Source organism: Canis lupus, chromosome 13 (assembly GCF_048164855.1).
Source record: "Canis lupus baileyi chromosome 13, mCanLup2.hap1, whole genome shotgun sequence".
Taxonomy (NCBI): Eukaryota; Metazoa; Chordata; class Mammalia; order Carnivora; family Canidae; genus Canis; species Canis lupus.
Window position 1 is genome coordinate 2,021,292 of NC_132850.1, and position 15,747 is coordinate 2,037,038.

Sequence of the window (15,747 nt, forward strand, 5' to 3'; positions counted from 1 at the left end):
ATACCGGATTAGAGGAGATTTTTCTCTTTAAAGTATTTGCTTTAATATGATTATGTTGTTTTTACTTTTCAAAAATAATTAATACCCATGATAATAGGGGGAAAGTGCTGAATTAGACATATATGTGCTCTGCTGAACAGAACACTAAGTAAACCATTGAACTTAAGTCATTATTATTGATCAATACAAAGTTACTTGAGGATATCAAACACACTTGAGAAATATATTTTTATAACTGGTTTAATGAATTTATCAGCAATTTCAAAGACTCTCAGTTGATGTCCAGTGGGGATCTGTGGTAATTCTTCTCCATGTCATGTTCCACCCTCACACCCAAGCTTTAAGTTAGCAGCTTCGATCAGTCTAGTTTTAGCCACCAGTGATTTTATGGTTCTGACTTTTGGTCTTGTTCTTGGATGCACTGTGTCTCTTTCAGAATAGTCACTTTTATGTATCCAGCTTCAGAATTCTGTGAACCCTAAAGAGACTTGGGGGACTTCAAGGTTTGCGATTGCTTCTTCTGACTTACGTTCCTCAAGCTCTTGAAGGTTTCTGACTGACTGTACCAAACCTCTTCCTGAAAAACTAAGAATGGCCATTTGTGAGGACTTTGTTAAAATGGGATCTCTTGATAGCACTCTGGGATTACAGGGATAAGGTATCAATTGGATTTCAGTTTTTTACAAGAGTCAAATACAAAGAAAGTCAAGTAACATTTACCTTAAATTTATGTTCAGGGATTACCTTCTACCTTAAGTCAAGATTCTGTCAGATATGGGGGTGAAGAGGTGGAAAACAGAGAAGGAAATGGAAAAAGATTCAAGTACTAAGTATAGAAAAATCGCCCCCAAATGCTATGCTTTGTCAAGCTAGCAACTCAGGAGGGGTTAGGCTGCCATGACTCTCAGGCTTGCAGATGATTGTCTTGACTTTACTAACCTGGAGCTTGATAAGGGCAAGATTTTACTCCATACTTCAAGTTCAGGGACGTCATTAATTGTCTCCTAAAAGAAAAGAAAGGATTGCATATTTAAAATTATAAGCCATTGGCAATATGATCCTAAAATGTATGCTTTATATATATGTTTGGCTAAAGATTTAATTCACTTACCTCATACCGATTAGAATGGCCATCATTAAAAAAACAAAACAAAACAAAACAAAAACAAAAACACAAGAGATAAATCCTGGCACAGGTGTGGAGAAAAAGGAACCCTTGTGCACCATTGGTGGGCATCTACATTGGTGCAGCCACTGTGGAAAACAGTAGGGCAGTTCCTCATAAAACTAAAAACAGAAATGCCATATGATCCAACAATTCCACTTCTGGATATCCAGAGAAAATGAAATCACTGTCTGAAGATATCTGCACCCCACGGCCCCATGTTCATAGCAGAATTATTTACAACAGCCAAGACATGGAACCTAAGTGTCCATGGATTGATAAATGAATAAAGAAAATGTGATAAACACACATGGAATGTTATTCAACTATAAAAAAAGAAGGAAATCCTGCCATTTGCAATGACACGGATGTACCTTCAGAGCATTATTCTAAGTGAAATAAATCAGAGAAAGACAAATACTACATGATTTCACATATATGTACAATCTAAAAAAAAACAACTCACAGAAGCAGAGATCAGATTTGTGATTGCCAGAGGTGAGGGTGCGGTGGATGGAGGAATTAGTTGAAGGTGGTCAAAAGGCAAAGACTTCCAATTATAAGATAAATTCTGAGGATGTAATATACACACTGAAGACAACATTTAACAGTGCTGTACTGTATGTTTGAGAGTTGCTAAGACAGTAGATCTTAAAAGTTCTCATCGCCAGGAAAAAAATTGTAACTAAGTGAGGTGATAGAGGTTAACTAATCTTATTGTGATAATCATTTTGCATTGCATGCATATATCAAATCATTATGTTATACAAATCAAAGTTACACTTTTTAACTTATGAAATGAATGTTATAAGTCAATTACACCTCAATAAAACTGAAAAAAATGTATTCCCTAAATACCTATAGAATATCTGGTAATTATAAATCTTACATTTTTACATTAGCACTTCCACTGTAAGCCTGCTTATTATATCTATTTTCCTACATGAATCACCTCATATTAGCTGATAAAAATCATTCTGTTTTATTTACTTAGGTAAGGTTTTCTTAGTACTCTGGTAAATATTTTCTGTCCCTTTAAATTATGAAAAAAGTATTTTTTTCATAAAATCTATGACTTTTTTTTTAAATCTATGACTTTAAAGACCAAATACCCTTTCTCACAGAAACCAATCAACAGAGACCAAATTTTACATATGATTATGAGGGTTTAGTAATTCTCCAAAACTTGGACCTCTGTTTAACCTTTAATATAGGCCAGTTTGTTTCTGTGAGAAATTTTTAGTTATCCTGAAATAAATGAGAAACTTCTATAAGGAGGAAAAAACTAGCATTCAGAAAAATTTATAATGTGTGAAAAATATTACTAGACTAGGAGTTAGGAGAGCAAGGCTTGAATTCTGGCTCTACTAGTTGTTAGACTCTGATACATCCTGTCACCTCTCTGCGTTTTGCTTCCTACATTTAAAATGTAAGAATAACAATTAATACCTAATCTTTCAGGGGTATTGTGAAAATTTATTAACATAAACATATCTAACATATGGGAGGAACCCAATAAGTGTTCAATATAGAAACAAGTGTATGTATATGCAGTGAAAGAAAGAAGCTATATATATTTTAAAGATTTTATTTATTTATTCATGAGAGATACAGAGAGAGAGAGAGACGCAGAAACACAGGCAGAGGGAGAAGCAGGCTCCATGCAGGGAGCCCGATGTGGGACTTGATCCCGGGTCTCCAGGATCACGCCCTGGGCTGAAGGCGGCGCTAAGCTGAGCCACCAGGGCTGCCGTTTTTTGAATGCCATTTATTTGCCAAGCAACACACTAGGTACTTTATATGCATTATTCTAATTATTCTACTTTATCGCCAGCAGCCGTATTTGAAATTCATTCACTGATTCATTGATTCATTCATTCATTCTTGTGGAGATATAATTCACGCAATAAACAACTCAGTCATTTAAAGTGCACAATTTGGGGCGCCTAGGTGGCTCAGCTGGCTAGGCATCTGACTCTTGGTTTCAGCTCAGGTCATGATTTCAGAGTCATGCGATCAAGCCCTGTGTTGGGCTCCACACTCAGTATGGAGTCTGCTTGTCCCTCTCCCTCTGCTCCTTCCCCCTGCTTGCACTTTCTCTCTCGCTCTCTCTCTCTCTCTCTCATATATATATAAATAAATAAAAGTAAAGTGCACAATTCAATGGTTTTTAGTACATTCACAGGGTTGTACAACCATTATTACAATCAATTTAAAAAATCTTCAGCACCCCCAATATAAACCTAATACCTTTAGCTACACCTCCCATCCCTAAATGATTCAGCCCTAAGCAACTACTCATCTACTTCTATGTTTATATAGTTGCCTATTCTGGATATTTTATATAAATGGAATTGTATAATATATGGTGACTGTTTTTCTCATTTCACATATCTTTAAACTTTGTCTGCATTATAACATGGATTAATGCTTCATTCCTTTTTATGGCTGAATGATATCCTGCTGTATGGATGGATATAACACATTTTATTTTATCCATCATCTGATAGACATTTGGATTGTTTACTTCTTGGCTATTATCAATAATGCTGCTCTAAGTCTTTATATACAGATTTTGGTGTGGAACAACCACCTTTGAGTGTTATTACTACATTTTCCCAGATTAGGGAACTAGAAAGTGAATTAGGTTTCCTTTTTTCACACAGCTAGTAAAATGCTGAGCTGGGATTTGAGACATGAGGTGCTTTGAGAAAATATATCAAGGACACAAAGCCATATTTTGAGAGGGGAGGATTCAGAAAAAGCTTTATGGAAGAGAAGATATTTAGTTGAATTCTGAGGGACAGTAGGAACCAGCCAAGAGAAAATCTGGTGGAGGGAAGTCATGGGAGAAGGCAGTGGAGGGAGAGGGGTTTCCTAGAAGAGCCTAAAGCTGATAGAATATAGAATTCAAAGACCTGTACAATGTGGAACCCTAGAGTGGAGAGGGGAACCAATGAGAGATAAGAAGGGTGAGAGTGGCAGAGGCCAGGTTGTGGAGAATATGAAGACTGTGTTGGAAAATTTGGGTTTTATCAACGAGACTGTGTTAAGTCATTGAATAGCGTTGAGTCATAAACTCAGATTATATTTTGTAAAGACCCCTCTGGCTATAGACTAATAGAACAAAAGGACTTCAAAAGACAAAAGCCAGGAAGATGGGATGTGTCTTTCCAAGTAAGGAAAATATATGATCCAGAGGGAGGAAACTTCAGAGCTTTGGGTGAAACAGCAAATAGATCTGTTTCATTTGATCAAGTTTGTTTGATGTCAGAAAGTTATTTGGACCATGGGAAGTTCCTGTGTGGCTTCAGTTCTTCTGGCTTAGACATCAACAACTCTGGAAGCCTTCTCTAACTACCCCAGACAGATCTAGATGCCATTCCACCTGCTTTCACTGCATTCTGGGCCTACCGCTATTGTGCTTATCACAGTATATGGTAGATATGACTTTCACTCTCACTAGGGCTGAGTGCAGGGAGCGCAAACACTGTATCTTGTACATCACCATATCCAAACCACAAGGGGGACAGTGTGAAACCTGGCACACTCTATATGCCTAATAAACATTTGTTGAATGAATGAACTTTATCTGATAGACAAAGCAAGTCTCTGAAACTCTGTGAGATGAAGAACTACGAAGGCAGGCAGTGTTTCGTTAAGATTACTCTGGAGGCATGGGCAGGACAGATTACAAGGGAAGAGTGAAAGGAGATGAGTGAAATTGTTGCTGTAACTCAGGTACTAAGTGCTTGGGATATGGAGGGTAACACGATGAACATAGCTCCTGCTCTCATGGGTTTACAACCCAAAAGAGAGAAAGATGGGATTACAATGCAGGAAGCAACATGGTCTCTTACCAGCCTATGTCTCCAGTTATGCCAATACCCCAAATGGGAAACAGTACACTTGGGGTATTATGAGGTAACGGCTAAGAACAGAGAGAGTTGGTTTCAGTCCTTGCTCTTCTATTTATCAGCGATGTGCCTTGGGCAGTGATGTCACTTCACCTCACTAGAGCTCAATTTCCTGAGCTGTGAAAATGGCAAGGTTATTTTGTAGATTAAAAGAGATAATGTACATAAAATGCTTAGCAAAGTACCAGGCGCATAGCAAGCACTCAATAAATGTCAGACTCTCACCATTTTTGTCTCTGAGGTGTTGCAAGGAAAGAGGAGATCTAGAATATGTCTGATCTCTATATGTGATCTGTTTGTAGTGATACTCAATCATTGAGAATCAAGAGACGTGGGAAATGTCAGCAGTAGCTGTGTGACTCAGGTACATCATTAACCTCTCTCGAGTTTCATCACTTTCCCATATAAAATGAGGGGACTGAAGTGGAAGATTCTTAAGATTCTAAGTTTAAAAGCAATTTTGGAGTTGTTTTAACACATATGAAGATGTTACCAGTTGGTACTTTTGTTCCACATGAAACGTGGAGTTTGATATACTGTAGTCCTGACCCATGTCACATTTCTTATCTTGTTTGAGCATAATATGGTGGCAATCAAAGCTATTGGTCCTAGTATATACTCCACTCAGGCTCTAACTCAGTACCTATAAGACTATAATGCTTATTCATGTATGTCTGTCCTTCTCTACTTAACTAAAGACTTCAAGAAACAGGGTCTATCTTCATATTCCTAGGATTTAGCATAGTTCCTAAAACTGATAAATATTTGCTGAATGAATAAGTATATTGTGAATGGCTAGACAATTGAGAACAGTTGTAGCTCAAGCAAAAACATAAACTGTTGGAAATCAAGCCCATAATCTGGCAGTTCTACTTTTGACAAAATCTACAAAACAACTCATATGCCTTAGGAATAATTACCTTTCTTTTATTTTTTCTTAAATTTTTTTACCTTTCTTTTAAAAAAGATTTTGTTTATTTATTTAAGAGAGAGAGTGAGCAAGAGCAAGAAGTTGGGGGAGGAATGGAGGGGGAGAGAGAGAGAGAGAGAGAGCGAGAGAGAGAGAAAGAGAATGAGAGAGAGAGAATCCCAAGCAGATTCTGTGCTGAGTGTGGAACCTGATATGGGGCTTGATCCTGCAAACCTGAGACCATGACCTGAACTGAAATCAAGAGTTGGATGCCCAACTGACTGAGCTACGCAGGGACCCCAGAAATAATCACCTTTCTGAGAATAAATCAGATGTGGGTCTTATGCTCATACCAATAGTACCCAACAAACAGAATCTACATGAAATATCTTGGGAAGAAACGTCTAGCAGATGATATAAACCAGGGGAGAAAGCAAGCAGCCTCTGTATCCTGGATTCAGAATGCAACTCTGTTCACTGAAGTCCCTTTTGCTGACACATTGACCAGCCAGACTCTGGACCTTCTCTGAACCTATACTATTTGCCACAGCTGTCTGGACTCTGCTACTTGTCTACTTGGATTTCTGTACATTAATTGCTTTTCTCTGACTCCAATGTTCTCCTCAGGCTTGACTCATTGCCAGACCAGACTATCTCCATTTACCTCTCTGAGCCTCAGACTGCTCATTTCTCAGGGCTAGAATAATCCATGGCAAACAGGTTTGAGAATGAGGCATACATGTGAGAATATTTAAATTCATTCATTCTCAAATATTTATGGAGCACCTGTCTATAGATACAATGACAGATGAGATAAAATACTTGCCCTTCAGGATCTCACTGCTGAGTTAATGAGATAGAGAAGAAAAAAGGCAATGATGATGTAGTGTTAAGGAAGAAGCTATGAGACATGTACAAATCTCTTTGGGATAATGTAGGGGGAGAGTGTTTACTAAAAGCTGACCCAGGGGTGCCTTGGTGGGTCATTCAGTTGGGCATCTGACTCTTGATCTTAGCTTGGGCCTTGATCTCAAGGTCATGAGTTTGGGTCCCAAGCTGACCTAATAAAGAGCAAAGTTGGCCAAGAGGAGTCTCAGAGTCTGTTGCTCTGGTGCAGCCAATGAGCCTCTTTGCCACAGTCCACTATGAGGCCAAGTGCAGCCTACAGCTACATGAAGATGAAGGGAAGGGACACCTGGGTGGCTCAGCAGTTGAGCGCCTGCCTTCAGCCCAGGGCATGATTCCAGAATCCCAGGATCGAGTCCCACATCAGGCTTCCTGCATGAGCCTGCTTCTCCTTCTGCCTGTGTCTCTGCCTCTCTCTCTCTCTTTCTCTCTCTCTGTGTCTCTCACGAATAAATAAATAAGATCTTTTTTTAAAAAAGGAATACGTTTAAAAACAAAGATGAAGGGAAGAGACAACACAATAACCTTGGCAACTAGGCTTCATATGAAGGACACGCAAAAGCACACATCTTACCTTTTCTTCATAAATCTGCATGCTCTTTATGATTCGCTTTAAGAAGCCAACGTGCTGTGTAAGCCGGAGGCTGATTTCCCGCAATTGCTTATTTTCTTGATCCAGAAGAAAGACTCTAAGAATGGGATAGATCAGAGGAATAATTGAAACTTTCTGTATAATTACTAAAACTCAACACTATGTCCCACTTCCCACCAGCTCTGGGTCCTAGCCCACTGCCTAGATTATGTTTGGCAGAATGATTCCCACCATGTTCCAAGACCAAGTAGAAACTAATAAGCTTCTGGACCATACATAGTCATTAAAAACATATTGAGAACAGAGACATACCATATGCAAGAGTGTGGAAGGCACAGTTCTAGCCCTAGAGAAATGTGATGATGGATATGGTCCCATTTAGGGGTGGGACTGAAACAAGAGACTCTGCATCCCTTCAAACATTGTAGCTACACAGCCTGCATCTGGTTCTAATCTCATGCAGTCCTCCCATACTTTTGTAGCAGTAGCATAGCAGCAGTAGTAGCAGCAGAAGCAGTAGTAATAGTAGTAGTAGCAGCACTAGTATTAGTAGTGGCAGCAGTAGCAGTAATAGTAGTAACAGCAGCAGCCATAGTAACAGTAACAGTAATAGCAGCAGCATCAGTAGTAGTGGTAGTAGCAGCAGTAGTAGTGGTACTAAAAGCAGTAGTAGCAGCAGCAGTAGCAGTAATGGTAATAGTAGCAGCAATAACAGCAGCAGCTGTAGTAATAGCATTAGTGGCGGCAGCAGCAGCAGTTGTAATAGCAGCAGTAGTAATAGTAGTAGTAGCAGCAGTGGTATTAATAATAGTAGCAGCATTAGTAGCGGTAATAGTAGCAACAGAGTAATAGCAGCAGCAGCAGCAACAGCAGTAGCAGTAGTGGTAGCAGCAGCAATAGCAGTAGTTAATAGTAGAAGTAGAGCAGCAGTAGTAGCAGCAGCAGCAGCAGCAACCTTTTACCACGTACTTACCATGTGTTACGCACTGTAACCACCCACAGAGTAAACACTTAAAACCGCTCATGTATTGGCTCATTCGATCCTCACAACAACTCCATGAAATCACTATCGTTATGGAGTCCATTTTACAGATGAGGAAACTGAAGCCCAGAAAAAAGCAACTTGTTTAAAGACATAAAAACCAGAAAGTCGTAGAACTGAGATGCCAATCCAGATCTTTCAGACTTCTAAGCCTGAGTTCCTAACCAGTATTCCAGGCTCACTCTCCAGGGCCATGGTTTATTTAGGACACATGAGGGTACAACAGTGTGGGTCGGAGATTTGTGTTTGAGTTCTGGTTCTGCCACTTACTAGCTGTGTGATCCTTGGCAAATTACCAAACCTGAGCCTCAGTTTTCTCATCTGTAAAAGGAAGAAGCACCCTGTAGAAGAAACTTACTCCAGTTTCTGGAGTAAGTAAACTGTAAGTAACTGTAAGTAACTCTTGTAAGTAAAACATACAAGTCCAATCCAGATGGCCAGAGTGTGTCTTTAGGAGGGTAAGAGGAGAACATCATTAATGTTAAGGCACGGGTAATAAGTCAGTTGTGTTGGGAATGTCAGAATCAATGACATAGTTTGAGAAGGGCAGTGGCTTATATAGAGTATATTCAAGGGGAGACACAGATAATAAGAGATAATCAGAGACTCCCCAGGCCTGCCCGGAGAAGTGTGTGTCCACAATAGCAGAAGGAGAGTTCCAGGCTACTGGACAGATCTCCCCACAGACTGTGGGCTGCAGGGCCAAGCTAATGAGGTTTGCACACTACTGTGTCACTGACCAAGCTACCTGAGCTCCCGAACCTTTCTGGACCTTAGCTTTCTCACCTATAAACTAAGGCTAATCCCAGAGCATCCTTCGTGGATTGGTGTGAGGCTTGGTGAGACAGCGAACTTACATCAGTGCCTAGCACATAGTAAATGCCCCCAAAATGTTATCACTATAGCTATTATTGGTGACTCTATGTGTTAAGATCAACCCATTCTCTTTGCCCTAATTCTGTGCTCTTTGGTGAAGGAGAAACCTCTATGGAGAATTCACTGGCTCCTCAGGCAGGATCGCACCTACCTGTTCTCGACTGAAGATATTACGCATTTGTTGCTGTGGGTTAATTGTTCTTGGTCTAGGAATTGTTCCAGAAGTTTCCTTTTCTCTAGGAGCAGTATATCATTTTGAGCAATGACCTGGTCCCGGAATGCCTTATCCTAGAGATCATAAAGCCCCTCGTTACTGCAGGAGGAAGAATTATGAAATGGACAGCAAATTTCCTTTTTTTATTTTTCCTCTCTTGCCCCCTAGGTTGTCTTCACCTATTTGCTGATGTTGCCAGCTATATAGTTCTTTTGTTGATTTTGGTCATTTTAGGTCCTGCCTTTTTTTTTTTTTAAACAATTAGTCATTCTTCTGGCTAACAGTTAAAAATATCTGAGCACTCAACTTCCAGTAAGATCCCAAGGCTTTCATGTATATTTTAATATCACAGGGTATCAAATCACTAACAAATACAACTGAATCTCCTAAAGCTCCAGTTTGACATTTTTCCTTATAACACACCTCCATCTGCAATGTGGTGATAGTCTTAGGCAAAGAGAAGAGATGGGAATTTAGCCCTCAAACTTGGCAACCAGCGTCAGGATCTTAGTTGGCTTGGCAAATCAAGCAGGTAAGCCAGCTACTGAGAATATCTTTGTGGATATCAGCCCAAAGAGACTTCTAGCTTGACACCAGGTTTCATTTCCTACCAACAATTTTCCAAAAAGCAATAGCTAGTGAAGCTATAGCTAAAATGATAAAGGAGGGTAGCTTGTGAAAAAATACTAACGTTTTTATATTGAAAGAGTCAGTGGATATTAATAAATATCACTGTTGGTGAGGAGTTCAGAAGCTCAAAAGTGTAGACTTGCCCTTTTCACATCAGTGATGACCTATCACTGGTAAGTGCCTTCACCCTTCTGTGTTTGTTCCCTACCTGCCAAAGGCAGGAGTGAGTGGGGATGGGAAGAGAATAATGAGCTGCTGGCAGATGGTGAATCATAGAGTTAAGAGGGGCAACTTTCTTACTATCTTTTAAATAAGGCACCGATATAGATCATCCAGAAAAGACTCCATCTATTATTCAAGAATTGTAAGAAAGGATATGACATTATGTTCTGAAACAAACCACTCCAGATTTTAAAGTCCCGCAGCCAGGACCCTTCAATGTCTAACAATAGTCTTGTCTGCTCTTATTTAAGTATGTTTTTGGTAAGGATTGAGAATAGAAGCAGTCATCCCACTGATAATACTCTGCAGTTACAACTGGATTAGAAAGGAATCTGGATGGGGCAGGCTCCTGAAACTCTGCCCTTTGGAAATGCCTTATTCTTTGAACCAGAAAATCAGGACATCTGCTCTAATAAAAGGATAAAATATTTGGAGAAATTTGGTTTGGATGTTTACAACAGGCAAGAGACTCAACAGGCTCACTGTATAAAGAGAAGGCTGAAGGAATGAAGTCCAAAAAAAGCGGCATTACTTTCTGGAGACTTGGTGCTTGGAAGGTGAGCCCAGCTCTGGTCCGTGGGCCCTAAAATAAGTAAAATCAGGACCTCCAGGTTTGTACCACTGTGGCATTAGTATTTCCTATTCTATTAACAATTTCTCTTGTTAACTGACATATACCAATTAACATGTTTCTAAGAGAGCGTATACCAAGAGAGAAGAAAATAACATCTATGTATAGTTGTCTGTGTCAGGTGCCACTCCATGGCATTTCCTATTTTAACTGCACAAAAGCCTTATGAGGTGGGGATTAGTTCTGGCATTTCATGATGGAAAACAATACCCAGAGACTTGTGCCAGGTCACAGAACTATTCAGTGGCAAGTCAAGATTTTGCATCTAAGGCCAAAACCCACAGCACCCTTCAATGGCAGTAGGCAAAGGGACCAACTGCCCTTCCTTAGCTCTGCATATTTGCCATCTCCAGAGTATTTCCTGGAGATCTGTTGTTCTCTGGGTAGATGTGTCAGATTCCCAGGGCTGCTGTAACAAATTACCACAAACTGGATGGCTTAAAACAACAGGACCTGTTTTTCTCACATGTCCGGAGGCCACAAGTCTAAACCTGGAAGTGTTGGCTGGGTTAGTTCCTTCTGCCTCTCTCTCAGCTTCTGGTGCTTACAAGCAGTCCCTGGTGCTCCCTGGTGTAGCTGCATCACCCCAACAGCTGCCTCCACCATCATGCAGCCTTCTTCCCCTGTGTGTGTCTACATGTGCTGGCTCTTCTCATAAGGACACCAGTCATACTGGATTTGGGGCCAACTCTAATCCACTATGACCTCATCTTAACTAATTACACCCGCAAAGACCTTATTTCCAAGTTAGAGCACATTCTGAGGTTCTGGGGAGACACAAGTTTGTGGAGGACACTCTCTAACCCAGCACAGTCAGGAAGAAAGTAAACATGCCTGCTGAAAGTAGGAGGCTGTTTCTGTCATGTAACCCTAGGAGTGGAAGGCAGGCAGTACAAGAACATGGCAATGCAGAAGTAGGCTGATATTTCTGGTGAGCCCATGAACCAGGATTGCTACTTTCATCTGTATACTTTTGTGTACTTTTCCTAGTTGTGAGTCTAATCTAGATCTGAGTCTTTAAAAGTTTGACAATTTCGTGCCCAAATAGAAGGATACAGCAAAATCCAACTTATTTTCCTTTCTTACTATAGCGTGGAGTATCAGGAGGATTTTTTTTTAAACATTGGTGACCCATCTGTTATAATCCAAAAATGTTTTATTGTGTGTAGTCTAGAATTCTTAACCATCCCATAATAGCCCATGGAATGACTGAAACTGCATGAGTTCTTTCGGGATCCTTGGCACACACATAGCAATGAGTATTTTAGGAGCGAGCACAGAGTTTTCAAAATTCTGATGGGCTAAGGATCTCAAGAAGGGAAAACATTACTGGCTCTCCACTTTGAATTCACATAGCTTAATGATCTCCAGACCATTCTGCAGTTGATTCCATGCCATCTGTGTCATTTTCTTCCTGCCTACCACTAAGTCACAGGGGCAATGGGACAAGGATGAAGCAGCCATGAATATTGAGGAAAAAAAAGCCTAGAGACACTACACAAGCATTGATAAAGGAACACGAGTCACCCACTTTCTCTGCCATTTAAAACTGACAGAAGTTCGATGCAAACTGAGTGCAATACGAAGTAGGAATGAATTACTGAGGGTCCTTTGGAAGTCTCTGCTGATGCATTTAAGAGAAGACATTTTCATTTGAAAACAAGACACTGATTGGGGTTGGAAGGGCAGGGTATTTTCAGTGTCTGATCCATTTTAGCAACACCATGAGTCTTACTTTTTTTTTTTTTTTTTTGGCAGAATTACACCAAAAGAAGGTGCAAGGGAAAGAAATGAGAACCTAGGGTATGAAGAGATTGCAAGATAATTAAAGCAGGAGGGGACTTTCTCGAATGAGCCGAGCCACAGCACATCAGGGAGCTCTTCACATTTCTGCTCACCTTTTCCTTTTCTTGATGCAGAATTCTGATTTCATGTTCTAGTTTTTCAATTTTCTTATCTCGTAGTTCTACTTCGTGAACTAAACGGTCCTTAACTCTGCGAAGTTTGGCTTTGTGGTGCTGATGTTTCTCATTATAGTTCCTATAAATGTAAATTTAAACAGAGTGCAGTTGAGCAGAGTGAAAGTTTATGTTGCTTCCTCAGTACGCACCTTTCTTAGGTTTCCTTCTCTTGCTTTCTTGAGGCCTGCCACCAGATGTGGATACTTGTCCAGCCTCACAGCTGTAGGACTTCTGGCCCCCAAGGTAGGGGAATGGACCAAGGGTAACCTCCTAAATAGCAGCAGCTTTAGTCACCCCCAACTCAGGAAACTCTTTGACATCTATTTCTGATTCCTGCTCCATGGAATCAGTAGTTGAGTTCCTAGTTCTTGGCTATACGCTTGGAGAGTGATAAACCCACTCCAACCTCCGATAACTGAGTCTGCTCTCAGTCCTTGCCTGAGTCTGGACTTCTGAAGGCCAATTCTACGTAGGTCTCTGCTCAAGACTCTAACTCAGATTCCGACATAAATCAAACTTACTGCCAGCAAGCCCATGAGAAGATACTCAACATCATTAGCCATTAAGGAAATGTAAATCAAAGCTACAGTGAGATACCTCTCCACACCCCCTAGACTGGCTAAAATAAAACAAACAACAACAAGTGCTAGGAAAGATGCAGAGAGATTGGAACTCTCAAACACTGCTGGTAGGAATGTCAAATGGTGCAGCCTCTTTGGAAAAAGCCTGAAAGTTCTTCAAATGGTTCAACAAAGAACCCTGGGACCTAGCAGTTCCACCCCCAAGAGAAAGGAAATGAAAACACATCCATGTGAAAACTTGTATATGAATATTCATAGTAGCACTATTCACAATAGTCAAAAGGTGGAAACAACCCAAGACCATCAACTGATGGATGGATTAACAAAATATGGCATATTTGTACAATGGAACATTATTCTGGCACAAAAGGGACAACGTACAGATCTATTCTACGACACAGATGAACCTTGAAGGCATTATGTTAAGTGGAAGAAGTCAGTCACAAAGGACCACATATCACATGATTGCATTTCTATGTCCAGAACAGGCAAATGTAGAGGGTTCCTGGTGGCCTACGGTTGGGGGCAGGGAGGGAAAATGAGGATGGCTAAAAGGTTTCTTTTGGGGGTAACAAAATGTTCTAAAATTGATTGTGATGATGGATGTACAACTAAAGCCACCAAATTGTACACTTTAGTGGGTGAACTGTTTGGTATGTTAATTATATCAATAAATGTTTTTAAAAGAAGGACAAAAATCTACATTACCATTTCAAGCTACTATAAACAGCTAATCTGAGTAAACAAGAAAATAGATTAAAGCCTGGATACCCCAACTAGGCAAGCGTCTTTGAAGATGACTGTGCTTTCCAAATAAGGATATGGTTAGTCAAGAAGCACCTCTTCAAATTAAAAATTGAGGAGATATCTTACTTTGAACCCATTAGGTCTGATAACACAAAATCACTCTAAACTAGTGTTTCTCGACCTCTGTCCTGTTGACAATATGTGCCAGGTGATTTGTTGTTGTGGAAGCCTGTACTGTGGTGTGTAGAATGCTTACACAGAATCCTTGGCCTCGACCCACCATATGCCCGGAGTACCTTCTACCGTGTGACAACCCCAAATATCTCCAGACGTTGCAAAATGTTCCCTTGTCCGGGGAGGCAAACCACTGCCCCATGAGAACCATGGCTGCAGCCCACGTTCCTAAACTGAGTTTTCTCTAAGCCTACGGCAGTGATTCTCAAACTGTGTCCTGACTGAGAGCATCGGCATCACCTGGGAACTTGTTAGAAATGCAAAGTCTCAGGCTGTATCCCAGAACTACAGAATCATAAACTCGGGGTGGATCAGTGTTTTAGCAAGTCCTCCGGGGATTCTAATGCAGACTAAAGCTTGAGGGAAAGCCCTGGACATATTTGGGAGGGAGCCCCTTACCACTTCCATTTCATTATAAACAGACCCCTTGTGGCAGGCTATAAGGTCTGCAGGTATGTAGCCTTTCTTCCTTCCTGCTAACCAAAGCCAGATTTCATTTAGGTGTCCACAGAGAGTCCTTGATCTCAAGAAAGGTGTGTGGGCCCCAGCTGTGTGTGTGTGACAGGGGGGTGGGCTTGTGAGAAGGTGTGCCTGCTGGACACTTCTAGGAACTTGAGAAACCATCCCTCTCCGCCCTAGCTGCCCTTGTGCTGAGGCTGTGCGACCTGCAGCTGCAGTCACTGCCTTGTAACCACGATGGGACAAGCCTAAAGACGAACGTGCCCACCCACCAAGCACAGCAGAGCAGAATGAAGGAAAGAGCCTGGTCCTTAGAGACACTGAGCAGCTGAAGCCATCTCCACAATCATATTCCTTGAGATTTTCTCCTCAAGGAAGAGAAAGGAGAAAAGATTTTTGGTCTAAATATGTGTCAGGTGGTTGCTTTGTTTTGGTTGTGTTTTGTTTTGCAGTCAGTTACATCCTGATATCTTAAAAACAAAGCAAAGAACACTACTCCAAACAAACAAAAACTATTCTAATGGGGGGTGCTTGAGTGGCTCAGTCAGTTAAGGATCTGCCTTCGGCTCAGGTCATGATCCCAGGGTCCTGGGATGGAGCCCCGCCCAGTGGGGAGTCTGCTTCTCCCTCTCCACCCCCCCCCACTCATTCTCACACTCT

The 15,747-nt window shown here is 40.9% G+C and overlaps 1 protein-coding gene across 2 annotated transcripts in view; it reads right to left on the bottom strand.

The window, feature by feature from the left end:
• Positions 1–224: 224 nt before the first annotated feature.
• CCDC30 (coiled-coil domain containing 30) overlaps positions 225–15,747 on the bottom strand; it is a 118,588-nt gene continuing 103,065 nt past the window's right edge. For both annotated transcript variants that reach the window (XM_072771624.1, XM_072771625.1), the window contains 5 exons: positions 13,004–13,145; positions 9,560–9,696; positions 7,473–7,587; positions 940–1,004; positions 225–585 (listed from right to left, as the gene is read on the bottom strand). In XM_072771624.1, the coding sequence (XP_072627725.1) occupies positions 462–585; positions 940–1,004; positions 7,473–7,587; positions 9,560–9,696; positions 13,004–13,145 (583 nt within the window). In that variant the 3' untranslated portion in view covers positions 225–461. The remainder of the gene's footprint in view (positions 586–939; positions 1,005–7,472; positions 7,588–9,559; positions 9,697–13,003; positions 13,146–15,747) is intronic.